General features: G+C 54.2%; 1 protein-coding gene across 5 annotated transcripts; it reads left to right on the top strand.

The window, feature by feature from the left end:
* Positions 1 to 11,466: 11,466 nt before the first annotated feature.
* Lsm14b (LSM family member 14B) lies at positions 11,467 to 22,793 on the top strand. 5 transcript variants are annotated; one of them, XM_063248070.1, is made up of 10 exons: positions 11,471 to 11,847; positions 13,603 to 13,766; positions 15,073 to 15,208; positions 15,953 to 16,069; positions 17,870 to 18,037; positions 18,305 to 18,382; positions 18,585 to 18,746; positions 19,023 to 19,173; positions 20,911 to 21,084; positions 21,652 to 22,793. In XM_063248070.1, exons 1-9 carry the CDS (start codon positions 11,502 to 11,504, stop codon positions 21,080 to 21,082), a joined length of 1,494 nt encoding a protein of 497 aa, XP_063104140.1. In that variant the 5' UTR covers positions 11,471 to 11,501; the 3' UTR covers positions 21,083 to 21,084; positions 21,652 to 22,793. The 5 variants fall into 5 exon arrangements, with proteins under 5 accessions (XP_063104143.1, XP_063104140.1, XP_063104141.1 ...); XM_063248069.1 differs by having other exon boundaries at positions 11,475 to 11,847; positions 20,911 to 21,097; XM_063248071.1 differs by lacking the exon at positions 18,305 to 18,382 and having other exon boundaries at positions 20,911 to 21,097.
* Positions 22,794 to 23,115: the final 322 nt, after the last annotated feature.

Here is a 23,115-nt window from a genome sequence, read left to right as displayed (position 1 = left end):
TCAGAGGAAGAACTACAAACAGCAAATAAATATGTGAAAAAATGTTCAGCCTCACTGGTTATTTGAGAGATGCAAATTAAAACAACCCTGAGAGTCCATCTCCCCCTAGAAAGAATGGCTACTGTCAAGAAATCAACCACTAAAAAATGCCAAAGAGGCTGAGGGGGAAAAAGGAACCCTTCTCCACTGTTGGTGGGAGTGTAGACTGGGCAAGCACTGTGGAAATCAGTGTTCAGATTCCTCAAAAACTAGGACTAGGGGTCCCATTTGACCCAGCTATTCCCCTTCTGGGCATCTTCCCAAAAGAATTAAAACATCACACCACAGAGATATATGTGCACTCATGATTATAGCAGCAGAATTTGTCATAACCAGATCTTGGAAACAACCCAAGTTTCCATCACCTGAGGAATGGATAAAAAAGATGTGGTATTTTTAAACAAAGGAGTACTACTCAGCCTTAAAAAAGATAAACTGGAGACCTCTACAGATAACTGGATGCACCTGGAGACCACACTCATTAGTGAAGTAAGTCACACTCCGGTGTGCATATCACATCATCTCATTAGTGTGAGAAGCCGAGACAACGCATATTAAGATAGTTAAACTACTGATTTCTCTGCGCCCCCTGAAGACAAAGATCTGTGCTGGGATTGTTGGGACAACTGAATGCAGCTGTCCTGTGCTCTGGGTGAATGATTTGGGGGTGACAAAGCATAATGTATTGTTGTCCCCTGCTTGACGTGTTTTGCAATTTTATTTTTTCCCTTCTTTTTCTTTTCTCCTTGAAACAAAATAGATTTGGAAGAAAATAAATCATTGTGAGCAAAGGCTCTGGAATAGCCATTTCTCAAACAATAAATGCGAATGGCAGTGAGGGTTAAAAGCGCTCAGCATCACTAGGCAGCAGGAAACACAAACTGAAAGCACAAGTTAACTTCTCGCACCTGCAGCCTGGCTGTAGACTAAGCAGGTGTTGGTGAGGATTCAGACGAACGGAGCCTCCTGCACCCCTGGCGGGACTGTAAGATGGGGCAGCACTGCCCCCTGCGGTGGTACACCCCTGTGATCCCAGCACTCTGGAGGCTGAGGCAGGAGGATCATCATGAGTTTGAGGCCAACCTGGGCTACATCGTGAGTTCAAGGCTGTGCTGTGTAGTGAGACCGTGTCTCAAAAACAAAACAAAATAGAAAACCCCAAAAACGAAGGAGCAGCTCTTCGGGTCCGTGGTCCTCCCCTCCTCCGGCTGAGCTGCATGTGGGGGTACAGCAGCGGCCTTGTGGAAGGCAGGGAGGGTGCTGGCCCTTCACAAGGCTGAAGTCGCCATTCAGCCCCACAGTTCCACACCAGGCAGAAACCCGGGAGACAGGGAAACTTTTCCACACGAAAACGTTCCAAGTCCATAACAGCACTCTCCTTCACAGCTAATCCATGAAAACGTCCCGGGAGTCCATCAGCTGGAGGACCAAGACACACAGATTGTGTGCTGTGCTGCAATAACAAGGGATGAGTCTCTGTTATGTTAGAACACGGAGGCAGGTTTACTAGAGAAACAGATACAACACAAGGCATAAAAATACATAAGAAGTTAAGGGGCCGGGCCATAGCTCAGTGGTACACGCACCCGGACAGTGCAAGGACACGGGTTTGATCCCCACAGAGTCGGATGAGAGAGCAGATGGTGTCTGCATGCCAGAGGCTGAAGGACCATCCAAGGCCTGGAGCTCCCGCAGGGTCCCCTGACAGTCCACACCACCAGGCCCAGGGGCCTGCGCCAGAAGGCTGAAGAGTCTGTGCCGGAAGCCAGGAGGGGACGTTCACGCTGAAGACGAGGACTGGAGCTCATCTGGAGAATGGAACCTGCCCATCCTCCTCCTTCCCTTTTATAGAGTGTGGATTGCCAAGCTGATTTAGTTAAGCTTCTAAATGTCTCAAGTTGACGCAGTCAATCAACCACTACGGGGAGTAATCCTGAGAACAGTACGCTAAAGAGAGGAACCCAGGCCCCAGGACCCTGTGGACCCACGGTGTGTGATTCCACTCAGGGTAAATAAATCCAGAGGGGGCAAGGCCAGAAGAGGCAGGAAGTGGGTGAGCGGTCGCCTGGACTGTGCTGATGGTTTCACAACTTTACCAATATGGTAAAATCTACTGAATGTATGTTTTAAATAGATAAATTGTAGGCTATTTGAATTAAATGCCAATAAAGTTGTTATTTTCAAAACATGAAGAGCCAGCATTGGTCTTTAAGGGGATGCTGCTTACTGGGGGGCAGAAGTGGGCCAGTGGGGCTCCTCTTTCAGGTTCCAGAAGGCAGCGGCTGTGTGCAACTTGCCCATCACATCCCCAGAGCCAGCAGATCATCCATCGGGCCTGCCAGACAGCTATGCAGACTCTCATGGAGGTGTGCCATGGGACAGGCATGCCTGGGAAATGCAAATTTCCTGTCCTGGCAGCATTCTGGGCTGCAGGTGACCCTGGATGTGACGAGGGGTTGAAGGGCTTGAGGAGGTATCTCCAAACCGGAGGCACTGGCTCCTCCAGGCTGCTGGCCCTGGGGCTGGGCAGGGTCCTTGGAATAACCCTTGATTTAAACATGGCAGGGGCCACAGAGAATGTCCCCTGAGCCTCTTCAATGGCAACCTGTGGCAGAATTCAACCCAGGTCACCCGCTCTCTCCACTGGCCCCTGTGAATAGCATGCAACAAAGGCAAGGCTGGACAGGGCCGTCCAAATCGCTCCCGGAGATCTGTTGCTGTCCACTTGGTGGCTACATCCAGGCAGGACCTTCCCCCGCCCCAGCTGCACATGCCCAGGGGAGGACAGCAGCTGCATCCCAGCAGGGCACCGAATCCCAGGCACCTTCCCATTGGCCAGGCTGATGGCTGGAACTCGTTCTTTCCAGAATTGGAAGTGGGGGGAAGCAGGACGGAGTGTGCTGTCCCTTCACCATCCCCAGACAGGTGACAGAGACTATGGCCAAATTCCCGGGGCTGGGACAAGGAGGATGGTGATGCTGCAGGGAAACGCGGTCTCTCCTGTGTGGTCTTTGTTGCGGATGGAGAGTTAAGCCTCACCTCCACGGCCTCTTGAGCCAACTCCCAAGGGAGATTTGTCACAAGGTCCCAAATTCCCCTTGCAGCCCACTCCAGGCCGACAGCTGGCCACCAGTGGGGCTCCCTGGAGCTGGTGTCCACAACGCCCGTCCATCTCTCCTAGAGCTGCACCTTGAGAGAAACCCGCCTGCCCCTCTCCACTTCGGGGCACTCATGAGACTCTAACAGCGCCATCCAGGTGCTCTTCTGAGAGGCCTGTCCTGCCAGTCACAACACTCCGGGCCTCAAAACCCAAATTCCCAGATGACAGCTCATTGCCCCAGCCTAGGAAGCGGTTGCTGGTCAGGTGACCATCATGTCCAATCGGTGGCAACTGAGGGACCCATCTATGGGAGCCTTTTTCAGCAGGGGTGTTCTGCGCCCCTCCAAAGGAGGTCAGTGCTACCCACAAATTCCATGCAGTGATTCATGGAGGGCTCCCCAAAAGGTGGCAGATACAAAAAGGTGCTGCTTAGAGCCCCTCTGGAGGTCTGCTGCCTAGCTACTCGGAGTGGGCTGAGCCCGCAGCCCCAGCAGTCTTCAAGCCACGTCGGGCTCCTCTGAGGAGACCCTGGCCCCTGCAGAGCAAACCAGGGCCAGTGTGGCCCTTCTCACGCAGGCAGTCTGCTCTGAGCTCTGCACGGGTCTACACCACATCCCTGCTCATCCTGCTTCTTCCCTCTTTCTCTCAAACGTGTGAGAAGGTTCCTCCTTCCCAAGAAATCTTGGGCCATGTCCACACTGCTTTCAGCAGGGCCCGGTGAGCTGGGACTAGAGACGGAGCCATCCAAGAGAATATGCAGTGGGGCTGGGCGGCAAGCCCCCTGAGTCACCACCTCTTGGGGCACAGGTGCCTGGCCCTGGCCTGGCTGTTGGCGCTGTCGTTGGGGAAAGCCTGGGAGAACAGCCGGCTCAGGGGAAGGAGCTTACAGGAGGGGGTGGGGGGAGGCAGGGACCCGCTCCACTCCTGTGATGGGGCCCCCATGATGGCCCTGAGGGCTGGGGTTGTTAACCAAGTTGCATTGACTTGGAGATGGTTAAGGAGAAGCTGGGGGCAATTAGCAAACAATTGAAACCTGAGTATAGGAGGCAGCCAGCTTGTGCAGCTTCCTAAATCCTTTTGGGCAGGAAGGGGAGAAGCTCAAGTTCAAGCCCAGAACTGACAGCCAGATGGTTGGACCTGCAGCTGAGACTGTTGTTAGGTCAAAGTCAGGACGCCCCTATGGGGAAAGGAAGGGGCCTGCTTGTGAGACAAGGGTCCTGTGAGTGTGCACGTCCCTAGGAAACCGAAGGTCCCTCTGGGGCACCCCTTACATGGTCGTTTCTGGGAATAGAGCATGGTGTCCCCTACCCCAGCCCCAGGAGGCACAGCAGCCAGAGCCGAGATTGCACAGCCCTGAGCGTCAGCACCAGCAGAGGTGAAAGCTGAGGTGGGGCTGGGGACTGGAGAGCTCCAGGAACGGGCTACACCCCAGGCCCTTCAACGGCTGAGACAGCTGCATCCCTGGGACTCCTCTGCTTCCCTCCCTCCACCCTCAAGACTCAGAAGGGGGCTGGAGCTGGGGGAGCTGCCCTGAGCACACAGGGCAGAAGGGCTGCCAGGTGTTCCTTCCAAAAGGAATCCCAGCACTTGGGAGGCTGATGCAGGAGGATCGCCATACCTGAACTACATGAAGAGACTCTCTCTTAAAAAATAACCAAAGAACCAAGGATTGTAGGGGCTGCCAGTTGATGATCTCACATACTCTCATGACAGGCTGTAGCAAAAGGGAGCCCACTTCAGCAGCAGCACTGGCATGGCTCACTCCACGAAGACACTGCAAGTCCTGTCTGTTACCAAAAAAGCCTCCCTCTGCCTCGCTTGTCTGCACCCCTCGGGATCTCAGGGAGAGATGCATGGTTCTGAGTGTGGGAGAGCAGAGGCGCCACCTTGCAGTGGAGGAACAGCCCCTCTGTGGCGTGAATACCCTGTGCCCTGCCATCAGCCGGTGTTGTACAGAGCAAGGACTCCAGTCTCCCCACTGCTGCTGCCAGGGTGCTTAGTTCTCCCCAGGGAGCTGAGGCCGCGCTGGGGTGAAGCCCTCACTTCACCCCACAACCACTACTGCGTCCACAGCCCACGCTATGGCCTCGGTCTCCAAGCTCAACTGCACCTGCACCTGCATCCCATGGTGAGGGAGGGAAGATAAGAGCGACACCCTCCGTTAAAGCGCCGGCACCAGGGTCGAACCTCTTGTCTCGGCTCATCTGCGAAGACCCTGGTCCATGGCAGCACCGGCAGCCACGGCCACGGAGAGGCTGGCGGCCCCCATACAGGGCCAGCCTCCGCCTCCACCACTGTCCCAGGCCTCCTGAGGCAAGGAAGCGAAGCAAAGACAGAAGAGTCTGAGGAGTTTTTACTAAACATCATTTGTAACATGCTCAATAAAAAGTGAAGGGAGAAGCCCGCCTCACACAGCTGGTGGGAAGAAACCGCTCTGCCGTTTCTCCTGTTACACACACAGGCGGCAGCGCACACTGTAGGCCCAACCAATTAGGGGCTGAGGCAGCAAGGTCACAAGTTCAAAGCCAGCCAGGGCCACCTGCTGAGACCCTGTTTTAAAATCAGGTAAGTCTGGGGTGTACCCCGGGGGCAGAGCCTAGGTTTGAGTCCCAATACCGTTCTACCCCCCCACACACACACACCCCAAAACCTAGAATTACCATAAGAGCCAGGAACTATACACCTGGGTATGTACGCAGGATAATCGAAAACATACGTCCACACAAAAACTTGTGTACCAAGCTCACAGCAGCAGCGCTCATAACAAATAAAGAGAAATAACCCAAATGTCTATCGGCTGGTGGGCAGGTGAGCACATTACGGCTGCAATGCTACCCAGCTACAAAAGGGCATGAGGGGCCAACACAGGCAAGCCTTGAAGACAAACAAACTCGCTCAGTGAACGAAGCCATCACAAAAAGCCTTCTACTGTGTGACTCCACTGATACAAAATGTCCCCAAAAGACAAATACGTGAAGGCTGAAAGTGTTGGGGTACTCAGTGCTGGGGGCGGGGGACAGCAGGAAAACACTGCTGATGGGCGGGGGCTTTTGGAATGAGCTGGGATGGCTTCACGGTCCTGTGACGGCCGTGCCATCACTCAACTGTCTACTTTAACTGGGGGAGCACCATAGGATGTGGCTCAGTAAACCTCCAGAGAAATAAGGAAGGAGCTCAGATCTAAGCCAGCAGGCCAAGGAGCCAGACTCAAGCGTGCTGCCTGAGGCTCTTTGATGCTGCTGACTGCCACCTGATCCCTGCCTCTGGGAGACTGAGGCAAGACGATCACAAGTTCAAGCTCAGCCTGGGGAACTTAGTGATTTCACAAGAACTTATAAAGAGACTGGGGATTTAGCTCAGCAGCACAAGCACCTTCCCGCTAAGTGCAAGGTCATGAGTTCGACCCCTGGTACCGGGGGAGGGGAAAAAAAAAAAAAACTTATAAAGAGCTGGGGATGTAGGTTAGTATGAAGGCTCAGGTTCAAAGCCCAATACAGAAAGAAGAAGAGAAAGAAGGGGGAGAGAGAAGAGAGGAAAGAAGGAAGGGACAGAAGGACAGGAGCAGGGAGGGAGGGAGAAACCGAGCCGGCAGAACTCTCAAGGCAAATGGGGCTTCAGGTGTTGGTGCTTGGAAAAGACAAATACACCAGCGATTGCCGGTCTCACAGAATGAGCCCTGGGACTGTGTGTGAGGTGCCAGCCCGCTCAGGCTGGGACCGCCTGAGACAGCGGGGAGCAGCCCTGGGGTGCGAAACTGTCTCTGTCGGCCCTTTTCTCCTTCTGCTGTCGTCCCAGCCAGCCCTGTTGGGGCCTCGAAGCCAGAGTTTCTGCTGTGGGCTGAGGGGACTCCTGGAGTCCCTGACACCTGGAGCCTTAATGTAGCCTTTGCTCTCCCAGCGGTGAAGGCAGAGACAGAAGGAAAGCTTATGGCGCTGACCAGTTGGACCTGCACAACAGTAAAAACAACCATGCCGCTGGCAGAACCTTTCCAGTCCCCAGCACGCTGGCCTCAAACCAGCACCACGTCCTCCACTGGCTCAGAGGACTGCAGGGCGAGGACAGGCTTTGGGAGGCCTGGGCCGGCTTGTTATTTTCATGACCTCATTCTTGGGCCAGTGGCTCTGCCCAGCAGATGCCAAGACACCATCAAGCACGTGCGAAGAGAAGTGCCCTGCCTGGACAGATGCTCCTGGGGTAGGCTTGAGTGCCATGGCAACTCCCTAGGGCACATCCTGCTTCACTGCACCCAGTCAAGACAGTGAAATGCAGAGGAGACATCCTCGGAGAATAACTCCTTCCCCACTGCCCTGCCACAGCCTCAAGGCCGGCCTCCCTCTAGGCATCTGCAGAGCTTGAGATCCTCAAGTGCAGAAACACCTGGTTTCTGTTCCCCGGGGGTGAGGACAGAAGATCACAGAGCAAAATGTGCAGGGCTGGGAATGAAGGCCCAGCATCAGGCAGACTTCCATTGGGGCCACCCTGTCACTCCCAGGCTGTGTCCCCCCACCCAGGCTGAAAGCCTGGTTTCCCCATCTCTGAAAGCGAAGTGTCACACCTAGAGGAGGATACTATGCCACCAGGCTGGGCACCCGGTCGGCTAGCAGCAGGTTCTGTAAACAATGGCATTGTGAAATGGCTCAGAATCACCCTTATATTGCTTACTGTCTTGGTTACTTTTTTCTCTTTGCTGGGACAAAATACTCAACACCCAAAATTAAGGAAGGAAAAGTTTATTTAGCTCTCAGTTTGTGGAGGTTTCAGTCAGTAATCAGCTGGTTTCAAGGCACAGTGGCACAACACAGGGGCAACCGTTCAAGGATGCAAAAACAGCAAGAGCAGCCAGCAGAAAGAACAAGGCTCTTTTCCTCCTTTCTATCAGAGGCAGGCTTCTTGCCCTCACCAGCTGGGCCACCTCCCCTTGCACAGGCTCAGGATGTTTACAAAGTGAAGACCCTGGCCCCTGCTGAGTTGCCTAGTTGAACCTGTAAACTTCTCAAGTTGGCACAATGTATCAATCATTACCTGTACCTTTTGTTCCAGAATTTGCACCCACCCCAGCTATTCCTGAGCTCCCCAATATTCTCCAACCATTTCTTCTCTGTATTTCTGAGAGGGCAGCACCAAGGCTGGTCCATTCAGGTCTAACATTTAGGGATCCATTGTCTAGGTCTGCCCACACTCCACCCAGCAGCACCTGGAAAGAGGGCCAGGGCAGCTTATTTGGGTGTGCAGTTTTTACATCTCTGGCTTCCTGCAGTGCATGTTCGTCCATGCATCACTCATGGCATCAGAAGCCTTAGCTGTCAGGATGGCTGAGAAGGGAAAAACGAAAAGGGGCACAGAGGAGGGCAAGCAGGAGAGAAGGGTGGGCAGGAGGGGGTGATGACGAAAGGAACGATGGCAGGGAAGAGGAGAGGGAGACAGGGAGCAGGAAGAGAGGAGAGGAAAGGAGCACAGGTCCAAGAATATGGGAGCTTCAGCCCGCTGTTGCTTACACCTGAAAACAGCCCTGCGGAGCTCAGTGCAGAAAGGAATGGTTCCCAGCAGGCTGCGGAGAGAACAGGTGAGGCCTGGAGGAGGGCTTGCAGTTGTATGGGTCTGACTCTGTCATCTCTCCTCCTCCCTGTCCAGCCACGTAAGTGTCACTGTGCCCTGGACACAGCCCTTGGGCCTCCCTGCCACCTCTTCGGCCTGTTACAAAGCCAAGGTTGAGCCCACTAGCTTACTTTCTCCTGGCCGGCTGTGGTGGGAGGGCTCTTTCCAGGCAGGGCGATCACCTATGGGTCTGCCCTCAGCTCCTCCTCCGTACCAGATTCTGTCCCAGGGAAGCAAAGTGGGTAGACAAGGTCCCCTCTTCCTGGCAGGTTCCTCCACTTCAAGCCACCGGATTGCTTTTTACTTTACCTGTGGCCCATGAACCTAACCACGTTCTCTGATTCTGCTCCTGCTCTGTGTCCCTCCCACTGAGCAGTGATAACCGTGAGAGCAAGGGTCATTAGATTTCAGGTGGACATTTGACTCACAGGCTCTCACCTGCGGCAGGACCCTCGTCTCCCTGTGGCCACCTGTCCTTACCGGGAACTGCTTTACTCTCACATAGCAGGTGTCTTCATCATCAACTTGCATTACCACAGAAACCTGCCTCCCCAGTCTTTGTGAGCCTCAGGGGTGGGAGCCAGCCAACCTGGAAACCATTCACAACCACTATCTTCTGGTGGGGTGACCTGCAGCACCCCAGTGAGATGGGCAGGGTAGCTATAATCTCCACTTGGCAAGCAGGGAAACTGAGGCAGGAGCTCATCTCTACATCCCTTGGCTCACTGGTCATGATAGCCGAGTGGGTGGGGCCTCCAGACCTGCACACACAGGAAAAGGTGCCACAGCCGAGATACTGAACTAGACCAGTGGCCCAGCCTGGAAACACCCTGCTCATGCTCTTCTAGGTCGGGTTGCAATCCGGCACAATGAGCACCTTCTCAGGCAGGTGCTGGGCAGGAGACCAGGAGTGAAGGCAGGGCCTACATTCCTGAACCTGGACACTGCATATATTTTTAGCCACTAGCCCATTTGCACCTTGGCTGTTACCCTCAGGGAACCACCCCGCTGCATGCCCAGGCGCCTGGCAGGTGTTCGGAGGTTTCTGCTTGCTGTACTTCCTGTCTTGGGACCTGGGATTCAGGGTGCAGTTCTATCCTGCAACACAGAATCAGCTCCTGTCTGTGAAGAAGCCATCTGCACCCTCAACACACAAACCCCTGCCTCAGAAACCTGGAAAATGAGGTAAAAACAAACAAACAAAACCCTGCAGCTGGAATCTTAAGTTGAAAAGTGGGAGGAAAGAACCACCTCGCCCACAGCAGGTCACCGGGAGGCCACCGAGGTGCTTGCCAGGGGCATGATTGTACACTCGAGTGGGTCTACCAAGGTTGTGCTGCCCTAACGTAGAAGCTGACAGCAGGGATGCCCCAGACCTCTCTGCTCCAAGCAAGGCACAGGTCTGTGGGAAGGTATCACCATTCTCCTGAGCACAGAAGCCAGGAAGCAGTTTTGGTAATCACTGCAGATTAAACTGTAAGACTTTCTGGCCTTTTCTTCTGCTTTTTCAGTGGGTCCTTTTATGGCTCCGGAGCCAGATGTTGCTGGGCTGGGTGAGAGTGGGTGGATCTCACAGAGGGCAGGAGGCAGCAGAGAGGGTGGTGCATGGTCCCACTGGGGAGCTCTACGGCCACCTACCGCTTAACCTGCCTGCTGGGCCTGTTTCCTGCTTAGTGAACCAGTCACAGCGCTTATCTGGCATCGTGCTAAATTATTAGCACATTAAGACATACATTTTAGGGGCTGGGGATTTAGCTCAGCAGCATTAAGCACCTGCCTTGGAAGCAGGCAGTCATGAGTTCAATCCCCGGTACCGATTAAAAAAAAAAAAAAAAGACATACGTTTTATGTCCTGACCAAGTCCACACTTAAGTGAAACGCTTCGCAAAACTGCATCTATTTTCATTATGCGGGATGCGCAATTACTTTGTCTCATTCTATTCCACATTTTTGTACTGGGATTCAAACTCAGGACCTTGTACTTTCCAGGCAGGGAATATCCCTGGCTCCATGTCACTTTTATAAAATGCTGGTCACTACGTGTTGAGTATTTCCTAGGACCCGACGTGAGACCTTGATCTGACAATGATCACGGTAAAGAGACAAAACACATGTGCGTAATTACTCATCTTGCTGTGCACAACCGAAGAACAGATGTGGGGCGCTTTCCTCCACGACGGAGGGAGCAGCAAGGGCCCCGGGGCCACGGGCCTTGGAGAGCAAGCCAGGGTTTATTTTAAGCACGCGGAACTCACTGCGGATAGGGAGGGGGCAGGACCCCAGCAGGCCGCTCGGCTCGCTCTATTTACGGGTCGACTCTGCAGAAGAGCTGCCTGATCTTCGGCGCCGTCCCGCACACCCGCCCCTTGCCGGAGCGTCCAAGCCCCGCCTCCGCAGGAGGGGAAACCGCGGGCGCCAGCGCTCGGGAGCTCGAGAAGGCAAGACTGGCACGCGCGCAGGGAGAGGCTTGGCGCTCCTCCAGAGCCCGCCCCGGCCCCGCCCACGCCCACGAGTTTCTAAACGGGGCCCGCCCCCCCTGCGCACGCGCGCTCCGCCCAGTCGGTTAGGTGTTAGGCATCCAGCCGCTCGCGAGGTGCGCCGGGAGTGGGCTACGGAGGGGGCCTGGAAATACCCTATGCGCAGGCGCGGCGTGCGGGCCCGCCCCCTCCCTCCGGCGGCAGCACGGCCATATTTAAAGGGAGGCGGGTGCACCGAGCCAATGGGCAGCGAGCGTGCGGGGGCGGCGCGTGGCGGCTTTAGGTCCCGGATGTGGCTGCGGCGCTGCTCCTCCCCGATTCTCTCAGCCCGGCCGGCCGCGCGCCCCCGCTGCACTCCCTCGCTCGTAGCCCGAAGGCCCCTCGGGCGCGTCGGGAGGCGCCCCGGCGGCGCAGAGCGGCGCAGGAGCGGGTGGCCCGGCGGCCGCGCGGTGGCGGAGCGGGCGGGGCCCGGCGCTCGTCCTCCGACCCGGCGCGCCCCGGCCGCCGCCATGAGCGGCTCTTCGGGTACCCCGTATCTGGGCAGCAAGATCAGCCTCATTTCCAAGGCGCAGATCCGCTACGAGGGCATCCTCTACACCATCGACACCGACAACTCCACCGTGGCGCTCGCCAAAGGTAGCGACCTGCTGCCGCCGCCGCGCGCCCAACCGCCGACCACAGTCCCGTTCCGCCCCCGCCCCCACCCGAGGCCCCGGGCCTGGCCCCCACCCCCGGACGCCCCCAGGCCTGGCACCGGGACCCCTGCCCCCACCCTGGAAAACTCCGCCTCCCAAAACCTCGCCCCTAACCAGTGCTACCGCTAGACCGACTCGCGAGCTAGGCACCGAGACCCCCGCCCCCACCCCGGGGCGTCCCCCCCAGCCCGGCGACGCCGCAGATGGTCGGCTGGGCTGCGGCGGCGGGGAAACGCGCGGGAGCCCGCCTGGGACGCGCAGGAGGGCGGTCTGAACCCCGCCGCGCCGATCTCCTCGGAGCTGCCCACCCTGTAGGTGCTGGGGGCGGGGCAGCTCTAGAGAGCCGCGGTTCCTCCACCTGCGGGCGGTGTCCTTGCGGGGGCCAGAGTGGGAGTCCCCTGGCCTCCCCAGAAGGCAGAGTGGGGGCGGGGCAAAAAAATGGAAATCCTGTGCGTACTCCTGGAACCCATTAGGCAGCTGGGGCCCACCGTTTCGGGCGGAGCCTCTTTCCAAGCTGCACTGTCGATTGGAAGACAGACGGGTATCCTGGGTCTGACTATCTGGTGTCGACGGCCCTAATGCCCTGCTCTTTTGTGACAGTCATCAGTGAGCGCTGGCGGGCATCAGGGGATCCGTTTGTGACTGGAGAAGTCCAGAAGCAGTGATCTTGTGCAGGCAGCGCAGGGCCCCAGACCCCCTTTGTCTTCATTCTCAAGAAGATGCGGGGAGCGTGTTCCCGTCTTGTGCGAAGGCAGCAGCCAGCTTTGCAGCACCCCTGGTTGTGCCCTAGGGCCTCACGGGTCCTTGCCTGAAGCACCCCTAGATCTGAGCTGGCTCCACGGTTCAGTCCTGCCAAGCCCTCGAAATAGCTCCTTTTGAAGCTTCCTGTGCAAACTAAACAGACAGACTAGTACTGTAGGAGCTAGCTCAGCGTTCCAGGATTTTGCGATCACTTGAACTCTGGGTACTGCAGGATACTACTTTTGACATGCGACTCCGTCGATGGGGTGAGATCCAGACTAGGCCTGGGTCTTCAGTAGAAGTTGTGTTGCTGTTAGTTGGAGCCAAGTCCAGCGTGGCCTTGGAACCCTGTTTCGGTAGGGCTCTCTAGGCCTTTGCAGGTTGGAGACGCATAGCCTAAAGAGGTCCCTGAGACTCAGGATTTCCTTATCATCCGCAAGCTGGTTTTGGGGGGCCAAGTTCTGAGACCCCCTTTTCCCTTGGTTATTTGCGTAACTCTGCAAACTGGTTGTGTGAAGAAGGGTGAGAGTAACACAACTTGCTGGTTTCTTGCCTAAGAAAGCTGCCTCCTTAGCCGCAGGATGTGGTGCGGCTTCAGGCATAAAACCACTGATTCTTTCATCTGCAAAGTCACACGTGAACTGGGAGATTCTGCAAAGTAAGCTTTGTTTTGTCGGTGTTTGGCACTGGAGGATGTGGGGCTTCATGAGGCTTGCAGTCTGAAATTTTCCATCATCTTTATGACCAAAAATCTTTTTAGAGTGTCAGCCACTGATCCCTTGTGGATTTTTGTCCCCTGAAAAGGTGTCGGGGAGTGAATGCCTTTTGAATTGTAGACTTGGGCGAAGAGTTGGGACTGTGCTCAGGAACCCAGCAGCACTAGCATCAGAGGATGAATGGCATAGACATGCAATGGGTGGCAACAACTTAACCATTCTTTTTCTCAACCCCTAAGTGAGGTCCTTTGGTACTGAAGACCGCCCCACAGATAGGCCTGCTCCCCCCAGAGAGGAGATCTATGAGTACATCATCTTTCGGGGAAGCGATATCAAAGATATTACTGTATGTGAACCTCCAAAAGCTCAGCACACACTTCCTCAGGATCCTGCTATTGTTCAGGTAAATGTATTGATTTTTTCTCTGTGGGCATTTTTTTTTTGTTTTCGTTTTGTTTTGTTGAGACAGCATTTCAGTATGTAGCCCACGCTGGCCTTTACCTCTTGGAGATGCTGGTGCCTCAGCATCCCAAATGCCGGGATTACAGTCAAGTGCCACTATGCCCCTTGTGGGCATTGTTTCTAAGAAAGGTTGGTTTCTATGTGGAACTTGGTATCATTTGTTTACAAGGGATAATCCTTTAGTGAACAGTGGTAAAGTTTTCATCTAGTCCAGTGATGTTCTTTGGGCGATAACTCATGCACCATATAGGAGGAGGGAGTGTGTGTGGCAGGGCATAGCCCTTGGGTGGGTGCATGGGTGTGGGTGAAGGAGGGCTGCTTCTAATCTTGCCTGGATTTAGTGTGTCTAGAGTATAATATTTGGACAGGTCCAACCCTGAGAGAAGCCTGAAGTGCTTGGAGAGACAGAGGGGCTTGCTGTCTTCATATAGTATGCTTGTTAAATTCTAGTGTGCTAGGACACTAAATTTGCAAGTCTTAATAAGCCATATATTGTTTGCAGGATTGTATCACTGGATTACCAGTAGGTCCATATTAGTATGTTCTTAACTTATGAATTTAAATTTTGTAGGCTTCTCTGAGGTTCAGATTGTACCAAATTCTGAGATAGGGCTACAGAAGGAAGGTAGGAGCAGACAGGCTGGGCTTTAGGAGTACTTGGAGGAGTGTAAGCCAAACTTGAGAAAGCTTGGATCCAGGTCCTTAGGGGACTTCAAAGGAAGAAAGCTGAGGGGCACAGAGGAAGTAGCCGGGGAAGAACATGAGGAAAAGTCGGTTCCCAGACAGCTGCGGTGCTTTTGGAGGCTTGTGTAGCCCTATCTCAGAATTTGGTACAATCTGAACCTCAGAGGAGCCTACAAAATTCAAAGAGAGAAGATGAATAATGGGGTGTGTGTGTTGTTCGTTGGCCACACAGCTGTACGTCTGAAGGCAGGTCTGTCTCCAGCTGAGGGTGACATTTTCTATGGTAGAAGCTGACGATGTTGGTGGCAGAGGGGAGCTATTAGTTTCATGTTAGGAAGAATTCGTATTAGAGTTACATGAATCGGTGCAGCTGGGGTTAAAATGTTGGAGAAAAGACAGTTTGACCATACTGGAAATTTCCCTAGGACTGCTCAGTACATCAGCAGTAAAGGCTGACAGAGTGAGGACCAGCTTCCATCTGAGCAGATGTTCTTTCTGTGTGTGGACTTGGAAGGTGATGGGATGGCCCTGCACTGTTCTCACCCATGTGTCTCATTGTCTAGTCTTCCTTGGGCTCTGCCTCTGCCTCGCCCTTCCAGCCACATGTGCCTTATAGCCCCTTCAGAGGGATGCCGCCCTACGGCCAGCTGGCGGCCAGCTCCCTGCTCAGCCAGCAGTACGCTGCTTCCTTAGGTCTAGGTGAGTAACCTGTTTCTGTCTACACAGCTACACTTTCAAGAAGTGCAGTAATAAACCGCAAGGGAAGGGACATAGCTCCTACGCTATGTTGTATGGCATGTTTGATAGAGCTACTTTCCAGTGGTTAGTGTGTTTAGTAACTGTTGAGAGTAAGAAGCAGCAGCCTGAGTTTTGGCACTAAATGATCCAAATCAAAATCCATTTGCAATGTCAGCCTGGTATACTTGCCTCAGAGAAGAAACACTGGCATGTGTACTGAAACTCACCTTCGAGTTTTAGCTGTCTGCACATCTGTGAGCTGGTCAGCGTACCATTCTAACTTACTGATTATTCTGCTGGCAAGTACCTTAATCAAAAATGTTGTCAACCGAGGTTGACAAGCCCCAGAGTAGGAGTCGGTATTGAGAGTGAGCATAGCCTTGGCCTTGATGTAGCTCTGCAGCTGTTTGCAGAATGCGGGGGTTGGCCAGTGGGGCCACCTCGCCTGGCCTAGCCTAGCTTGGCCTGGCCTGGACTCCAGCCTAAGAGAGCTGGGGCAGGGCGAGAGTTGGGCTCTGAACAGTAGCGTGGGTCCCATGTTTGCCATGGTTGCTGTCCTGGTGTGCTGGGTGGGTTCTTAGCGTGACTCAGTGTTTCTAAACTGTGTTGATGCTTGGCTCTTCCCAAGCTCTCCAGACAGGAGTCCAGTATGTCCTGACTCACTTGTGTGCTTTCTCTGCTCTTTTCTCCTTTCTCCTCCTTTAGAGAAGTTGGTAAGCCCTCCAGCCTCAGCCGCTGCTTCCAGTCCTAGCTCTTCTCCATCTCCACAGCCCGTGTCAGAGCTTGACATGTCCTCAGAGCCACCTCAGCTTACTTCCAAGGGTAACAGCAGTTGGGAGGATAACTGCATGCGGTCTTGCAGACCAGTCTGAGAGAAGGGGTGAACAGCCAGGACAGGAACCGTAGCAGACTATTGGCCAGGCCCAGGGACTGCTGATGTGCTTCTGCTGGCTTAGCACACAGTTCTAAAGTTTTAAAGAAGGGGCTGGAGGGCTGGATGTGACTCGGTGGCACAGTGCCTGCTTGGTAAGTTTGAGGTCCTGAGTTTGATTCCCAGTATGAAGAAAAAAAAAAAGGACTGAAAAGAATCAGCAGAGTGCTCAGAGTTGTTTGTTCACTCCGCCTGATCCCAGGGTCTGTTTGGACCGTCAGCAGCCACCACCAGTGTGTGTCACTTTTGACACAGAGCCAATTCCCTGAGGGCTTGCTAGGTTTTTAGCTTGGCATAGTGGGACTTCACTGAGCAGTCGCACAACACATGGGCAACTGGTTCAAAACTGGGAGACAGGGCAATGATCCCCATCTGTTGGCCAGGTGAACTAGTCCTGCGGACTGGTTGTCAGTGCCAGTGTCATTCACCTGTCTGTTGAGATGGTGGCACCAGGCGTCTGACGTTGTCCTTTGCCCTGAGGTTAACGCTGATGCTTTTCCTGTGCATCTTACCTGTGGCACCTTGCTTGTTGCAGGCAGCAGCCTTCATTACCCGTGTCCCGCGGGCTGCCGGGCACGCTCAGTGTGTTTGCAGGTGTTGCTTTCTAAGTCCTGAGTAGACTCCAGTCCATCTGCCTTGGAGTGATCATGCTTGTTTCCATTTAAACCTGACACTCAGTACCTTCATTGTTCTTAGGACCATTTATGTAAAACTGCCCATAGGGCAAGATTGTTTGAACTGGTATAGTTTTATCAAAAGCAGATAAAGCTGTTCGTCTCTCGTGGGTGGTCGTGCTAAGTGAGATGATGGGCCCAGCAGTGTGCTCTGTGTTATCTGTTAGGAAAGCCCCTGCCACATACCTGCACTGTGAATGCTTCTGATGACAGGAAGTTTTCCACAGTGATCTCTAGTTTCTGTGCAGGGTACAAAAGCAGGTTGCGTCCACTCTTCATCTGCGTTGAGCTGCTTCTTTGGGGATAGTTACCCCGAGATTAGGGCTCCTGTTTCTGTCTCAGCCTCCACCAGCGCCCAAGCACCTGCTTTCACACACACACACACACACAGACCCTGGCCCTGGGAGAGGTGTGAGCAAGGCTCAGGACTGCCTCCGCCTGGGCTGCCCTGGCTTGGTTTGGTGGGTGTGTCTTAGTACCGTGTGCACAGCCCCATTCGAGGCCACCTGAGAGCACCTTTGTGCTCCACAGAGGTGCTTTGCTCTTAAGAGGCTGGGGCTGTTTTCTTCACTGTAGTCACCTGTTACTGCCTCACCCTGTTAATGCTGTAAGCAAAAGTGACTGTTTTAGGATTTGAAGTGACCAGTGCACGTTACAGATCTTCAGCGTGGACCAGAATGAAATACTCAGGCCCTGAACTCGTCGTCTTGTTGTAGAGCGCCTTTGGAGTGAGAGCAGGTCGGAGTCTGGGGCGATGCCTGTTTGTAGGCACGGATTCCCTGACTCATTTCTGGGCCCAAGTAGCCCAGCAGTGAGTGGCCTTTGTCCTGCCCTGTGACTTGACCTTTGTTCACAGGCTAACTGCAGAGGGAATGGCCCAGCTGGGGTTCTTGGCCGGGATTTAGACCCTCTCTAGACAGTTGCACTCTCCTACCTGATGTGCCAGCCAGAAGAGAAGTGGCAGGTGTAAGGCACTCTGCTCTGTATTTCTAACCCTTCCTCCCCTCCTCAATTCAGGAGCTGGTTTTCCATCTGCCCCAGTTGGCAAGAGCCCCATGGTGGAACAGGCTGTCCAGACTGGTTCTGTTGATAACCTGAATGCCAAAAAGCTGTTACCTGGCAAGGGCACCTCAGGGACACAGCTCAACGGTCGCCAGGCCCAGCCAAGCAGCAAGACCGCTGGTGGTACTTGAACACTTACTCCCTTGCAGTTTGCTTTCTGTTCTAAAAATGGCACGCAACTTACTCGGTTATTTTTCAAACATTACTCCAGCCCGTGTGCTTTGCAGGGCAGGTCGGTGTGGCAGCCTCCCTCCCCCAAGGCCCCGGGTGGTGGTGCAGGTGGTGGAGGTGGTGGAGGAGGTGGAGGAGGTGGAGGTGCCGGTGCCTGCTTCGGTGGCTGGGTTCAGGCTTCTGCAGCAGCTTTGCCTCACTCTTCCCTTTGCGCCTTAGATGTAGTCCAGCCAGCAGCTGCGCACACTCAAGGGCAGGTGAATGACGAGAACAGAAGACCTCAGAGGAGGCGGTCAGGTAACACCTGTTGCCACTTGAGTCCTGGGCGCTGTGAGCAGCAGGCTGTGCTTGGCTTGTAAGGGTGCCGGGACTAAGGTGCTACATCTGTGAGCTGTGCCCCCATGTTGCCTGTGGGGTGCCTGTAAGCTGCTTTTGAAGTCAGGCTTGGAACACAGGTTTGATGGCTGACATTAGTGGTGGCTGCTGCCTCTCCTCATAGGGAACCGGCGAACAAGGAATCGTTCCAGAGGGCAGAACCGTCCTACTAACGTCAAGGAAAACACAATCAAGTTTGAAGGAGACTTTGATTTTGAGAGTGCAAATGCCCAGTTCAACCGAGAGGAGCTTGACAAAGAATTCAAGAAGAAACTGAATTTTAAAGGTCTGTTTCCTGTGGCAGTGCATATCCCAGGGGTTTTCCTAGAGTATGCTAAGATGACTAGGGTGGAAGGGAAGCCCACAGGGTGCTCTCCAGTCTGGAGCATGGAAGTCAGTGGAGAGGTAGGTGAGGCACTGGGGGTTGGCTGGTCCTTGGTGTGGGACAGTCGTGACCATTAGTGAGAAGAGGTTGCTGCATAGCATGAGACACTCAGGCATTGTCTGGGCTGGGGAGGGCACAGTGTGGGGTGCAGTGTGCGGTATTTGTTTCTCTCTGTAGAGGACAAGGTTGAGAAAGGGGAAGAGAAGGACCAGGCTGTGGTCACTCAGAGTGATGAAGCTCCTGCTGAGGAAGACCTCCTGGGCCCCAACTGCTATTATGACAAATCCAAGTCATTCTTTGACAACATCTCTTCTGAACTCAAGACCAGGTGAGAGTCCTCACGGACTTGGGAAGGATGAGACTGAGACTTGAGCCTTTAAGTTCAAGATTTGTGGTTTAGAATCTTACCTTTTTCTGGTACCAAACTCAGGGCTTTGTGCTTTTTTTCTTTTGAGATAGGGTCTTGCTCTGTAGTCCAGATTGGCCTGAACTCAATTATGTAGCCCAGGCTGGCCTCAAACTCACCTGAGTTTGGTCTCCTGAGTGCTGAGATTCTAGGTGTGTGCCACCAGGTCCGTCAGATTTTGCATTCTGCACAGTAGATAAGAGTCCTGATTGCACCTACCTAGGTCTGCTTGGATGTGGTCCGGACAAGGGAGACTCGTTGAAGTCACGCCCCTGCAGGCCCTGCCAGACTCCATACCCACATTCAGTGTTCTTTCTCCTTGGCTTGCCATCCGGGAGGCCCTCTGCCCTGGACAGGCTGAGGACCTTGCTACCCAAAGGAGCTGGTAGAGCGTTCTGCCCAGTATGTTCCTTCCCTGGAATCCTGGCAGCCAGCAAGTGTGTCATGTTCAGAACCTGGACTGTGTGGAAGCCAGCAGGAGGGCATGGTGTGGGAGCGAGCTTGGGGCTGCACACAGTGAAGCAGTCATAGAAGTGTGTGCAGAGCATGAGTAGGGGAGGCCCAGCTGCAGAGGATGGGAGGGGGTGTAGTGAGCTGTGCAGGTGGGTGCAGGGCTGCCTCGGCACCACCAAAGCCTGTGTGTTGGGGCAGGCGGGAAAGGCCGGGATGGGAGGGGTTTGTGGAGCGTTTCGGGGTGCAGTATTGATGTTGGGTTTGTTCTGACCCTGTGGGCAGCCATGAGAAATAACTCACTGGGGCTGTTTCACCTCGGGAGAGGGGCTGTTTCACCTCGGGAGAGGGGCTGCAGGTGTGGCGGCTGGTCAGCACAGGTTATTTTAGAGGGGGCATTGGTATGGTTGCAGGAAGGGCTGGGTTTGAGTGTTCTGAAGAGGCGTTGGCAGGGGGTTGACAGGTTGTGGGACTCCAGAGTGACTCCAGGTAGCTTGGTTTGGACTGTTAAAGTACAAAGTCATTCTTTCCTCTCCAGGCCTCTGGGTACAGCGGGTATCAGGCTGAAAGGCAAGCACTGGATGGCTGCCTGAGGGCACCCTGGGGTCCGTGTTCCTTCTGCTCTGGGCTCAGGTCTGCACCAGGCCCAGGCTGCCTAGCACTCCTCCCGTGTGCAGCGCATTTTTTGTCATCTTTTGGTGTTACTTTCTCATACTTTCGCTTCCCAGGGATAAGGGCGCTTGTTTTGTTGTGTTTTGTTTTGTCTGAGACAAGGTCTTGGGCATGTAGTTCAGGTGGGCCTCAAACTCATGGCAGTCTTCCTGCTTCAGCCTCTGCGTGCTAGGATTACAGTTGTGTCCCACTACCTGCAGCTTTATTTTATCTTTTTTGGTACCAGGGATTGAACTTTCCACCTCACGCTCGCCACCAGGTGCTTATGTAACTGAGCTAAATCCTAGGCCCCTACCCCAGCTCTATAGGTGCGTCTTAAGCAGCCCAGTGCACAAGGAGAAACAGCCCTGATCTGAAATGTGTCTGGAAAGGCAGCAGTGTTAACAGTTTCCAGCTCCAGGCCTTCCTGGCGCCCCTGCCTCGGTGATGGCCACAGGAGCAGCCCATCCTTCCTATTCCTGGCCTTTCTGAGGGCGAGACCTGGCTTAGAAACTTCAGCTGGTGCCCACTGCACTTAGAACCTACCTCATCTTTCAGTTCTAGGCGGACAACATGGGCTGAAGAGAGGAAGCTGAATACGGAGACCTTTGGGGTATCAGGGAGGTTCCTTCGAGGCCGCACTGCCCGAGGTGGATTCCGAGGGGGCAGGGGCAACGGAGCCGCTCGGCGTAACCCGACTTCGCACAGAGCGGGGACTGGCAGGGTGTAAAGGTGCAGCCTCTGAGTGAGTGTGGGCCCTTCTGGTCCTTGGGAGGGAGGCCCCGGGACACGTGAACCCAGGCAGAGCTGGGGCCAGGGAGCAGGCTGCGTGTCTGGCATCCCCGAGAAGGGAAGCCGTCACACTCAGAATCTACTTTGTGTGCCCTTAGGAGTGGCGAGAGCCAGGCAAAGCCAGGCCAGCTCCATCAAGGCCTCTTAAGGGGGACCCTGGCCACTGCCTCAGCCGAGAGAGGTTCTGGGAGTGGGAAGGCAAGGGCTGAGTAGTGCTTGCTGTTGAGTAGTTGACGAGTGAGTTTGCCCAGCATGGCTCTGCACTGCCAGTGCCAGTGTGGGCAAGGGCAGGTGATTTGTGCACTCCTGGGCCTGGGCAGGAGGACCCTGTGCAGAGCCTGTTCCTGACCCGTCCTCAGTGTGGCTGATAACAGGAAGCCCAGCTTTGACTGGGGAGAGAGGTGGGGCAGTTGAGGGGTCTGGTCTTCATCAGACAGCAAGGGCTGGTGATACTAGGCTGCTGATTACAAAACATATGGACCGCTCACTTCCTGTCCTGTTTTCCAGGTTCCCACTGAAGTGGTCCAGGTGGTGCTACGTAGAGGAGGACACAGGAAACGCTGCACGCACGGGAAGTGGGTGGCATTGTTTACTGCGTTGGGCAGACTCCCACATTGCTACTTATGTTTGGACTTAATTGAACTTGGACACGGTCTGAGTTAGAACCACTTGTTTTGGGGAAAGTATTCATGGGTAACCTCTTTGAGGTATGTTGACCTATGTTCCTTTTTGGTTGTGCATAGCCTAACTGTAAGGTTTTGGTATTTTGCAAAAATGTTTATAGCAAAGGCTTGATCCTCACTTTGTGACTGTTTCTTTTCTATGACAGCTTTGACTTTTAAAACAGAACCAAATCTCATTGGCACATGTGGCAGCCAAGTGCATCTCTAACCCATCTGGTCCCTGGTGCTGCTGGCCTGGCACCCTCATTACCAAGGGTGGGATCTCAGGAGCCAGGCAAGGGCAGCACAGGATGAGCTGGGTGTGTGGGGTGGGTGGGCAGAGGGCAGGGAAGGAGGGTGTTCCCATGGATCATGTTGTGTAAGGGACATAAGGGTGAGGGCTGGCAGAGGGTGGGTGCACTGGGGAAGGGACCCCTGAGCAGTAGCTACTAAGTGTTATGTGGAGCCTGGCTCCTGTAGGCACCGAAGCTGTGGGTGAGCCCATGCTGTGCCCCCTGCTCTCCTGTCCCTGCCAAGCCTCTGGCCCAAGTCACTCAGCTGGACTCTGCCCGAGTGCTTCAGTGTTCTCATCCACTTGGAAATGAGCTAGCCTGGGGTTGCAGGGGGGCTGGGGTGGCAGCATGGTCAGTTGACCTTATTTCCTCTTGATTGTAAATAGTTCTTGTGTTTTTGTTTTAAAGTGAGTGGAGGGAGGGTGGGGAATATAAATTCGTTGCATGTAAATGGGTCAGACTTTGAAGTACAAGCATGCATCCTCTGACAGGGCATTTTGTTTAAAATAAGCACCTTGGTAACTAAATTCCTTTAATAGCTAAAAGCGCTTTGGTTCTGTACTGATTAAGTTACTGTAAAAGCTTGGGTTTATTTTTGTAGGCCTTCTGGGCTGAGAACTAGAACATTAGCATTGGGGTTGCTCTGTTGGAGAAGTGTAAATTATAACTATAAATAAATATGCAAACCTTTCAACTGTTGTCTCTGCTGCCCAGATCACCTCTGTCATGTTCAGGGTCCAGTCAGGAGCAGGTGCTGCTAAGACCTGACACACACTTGGGCTGGTAGGATTTGAGGGACTGGTTCACGGTGTCCACAGGAGAGACCCAGTAGCTGTGGGTGGAGGAGGAGACAGCTCTGGACTCACTGTGGGCAGTCTTCTGGGGAGTGGCTCTGCTGCCTGGAATCTGGCCACAAGCAGGCTACAGGCAGCCCCCTCTCCTCAGCACAGAAGGCGCCAGTCAGCTCGATGGGCTTCCCTTCAGTACTGGGCTGTGAGCAAGCAGCCTCCCATGGG

This window comes from Cavia porcellus, unplaced genomic scaffold, assembly GCF_034190915.1.
Source record: "Cavia porcellus strain 051 isolate PalLab524CR breed Dunkin Hartley unplaced genomic scaffold, mCavPor4.1 scaffold_5, whole genome shotgun sequence".
NCBI classification, from domain to species: Eukaryota; Metazoa; Chordata; class Mammalia; order Rodentia; family Caviidae; genus Cavia; species Cavia porcellus.
The sequence above is the reverse complement of the archived record's forward strand: the minus strand, read 5'-3'. Positions and strand labels throughout refer to the sequence as shown.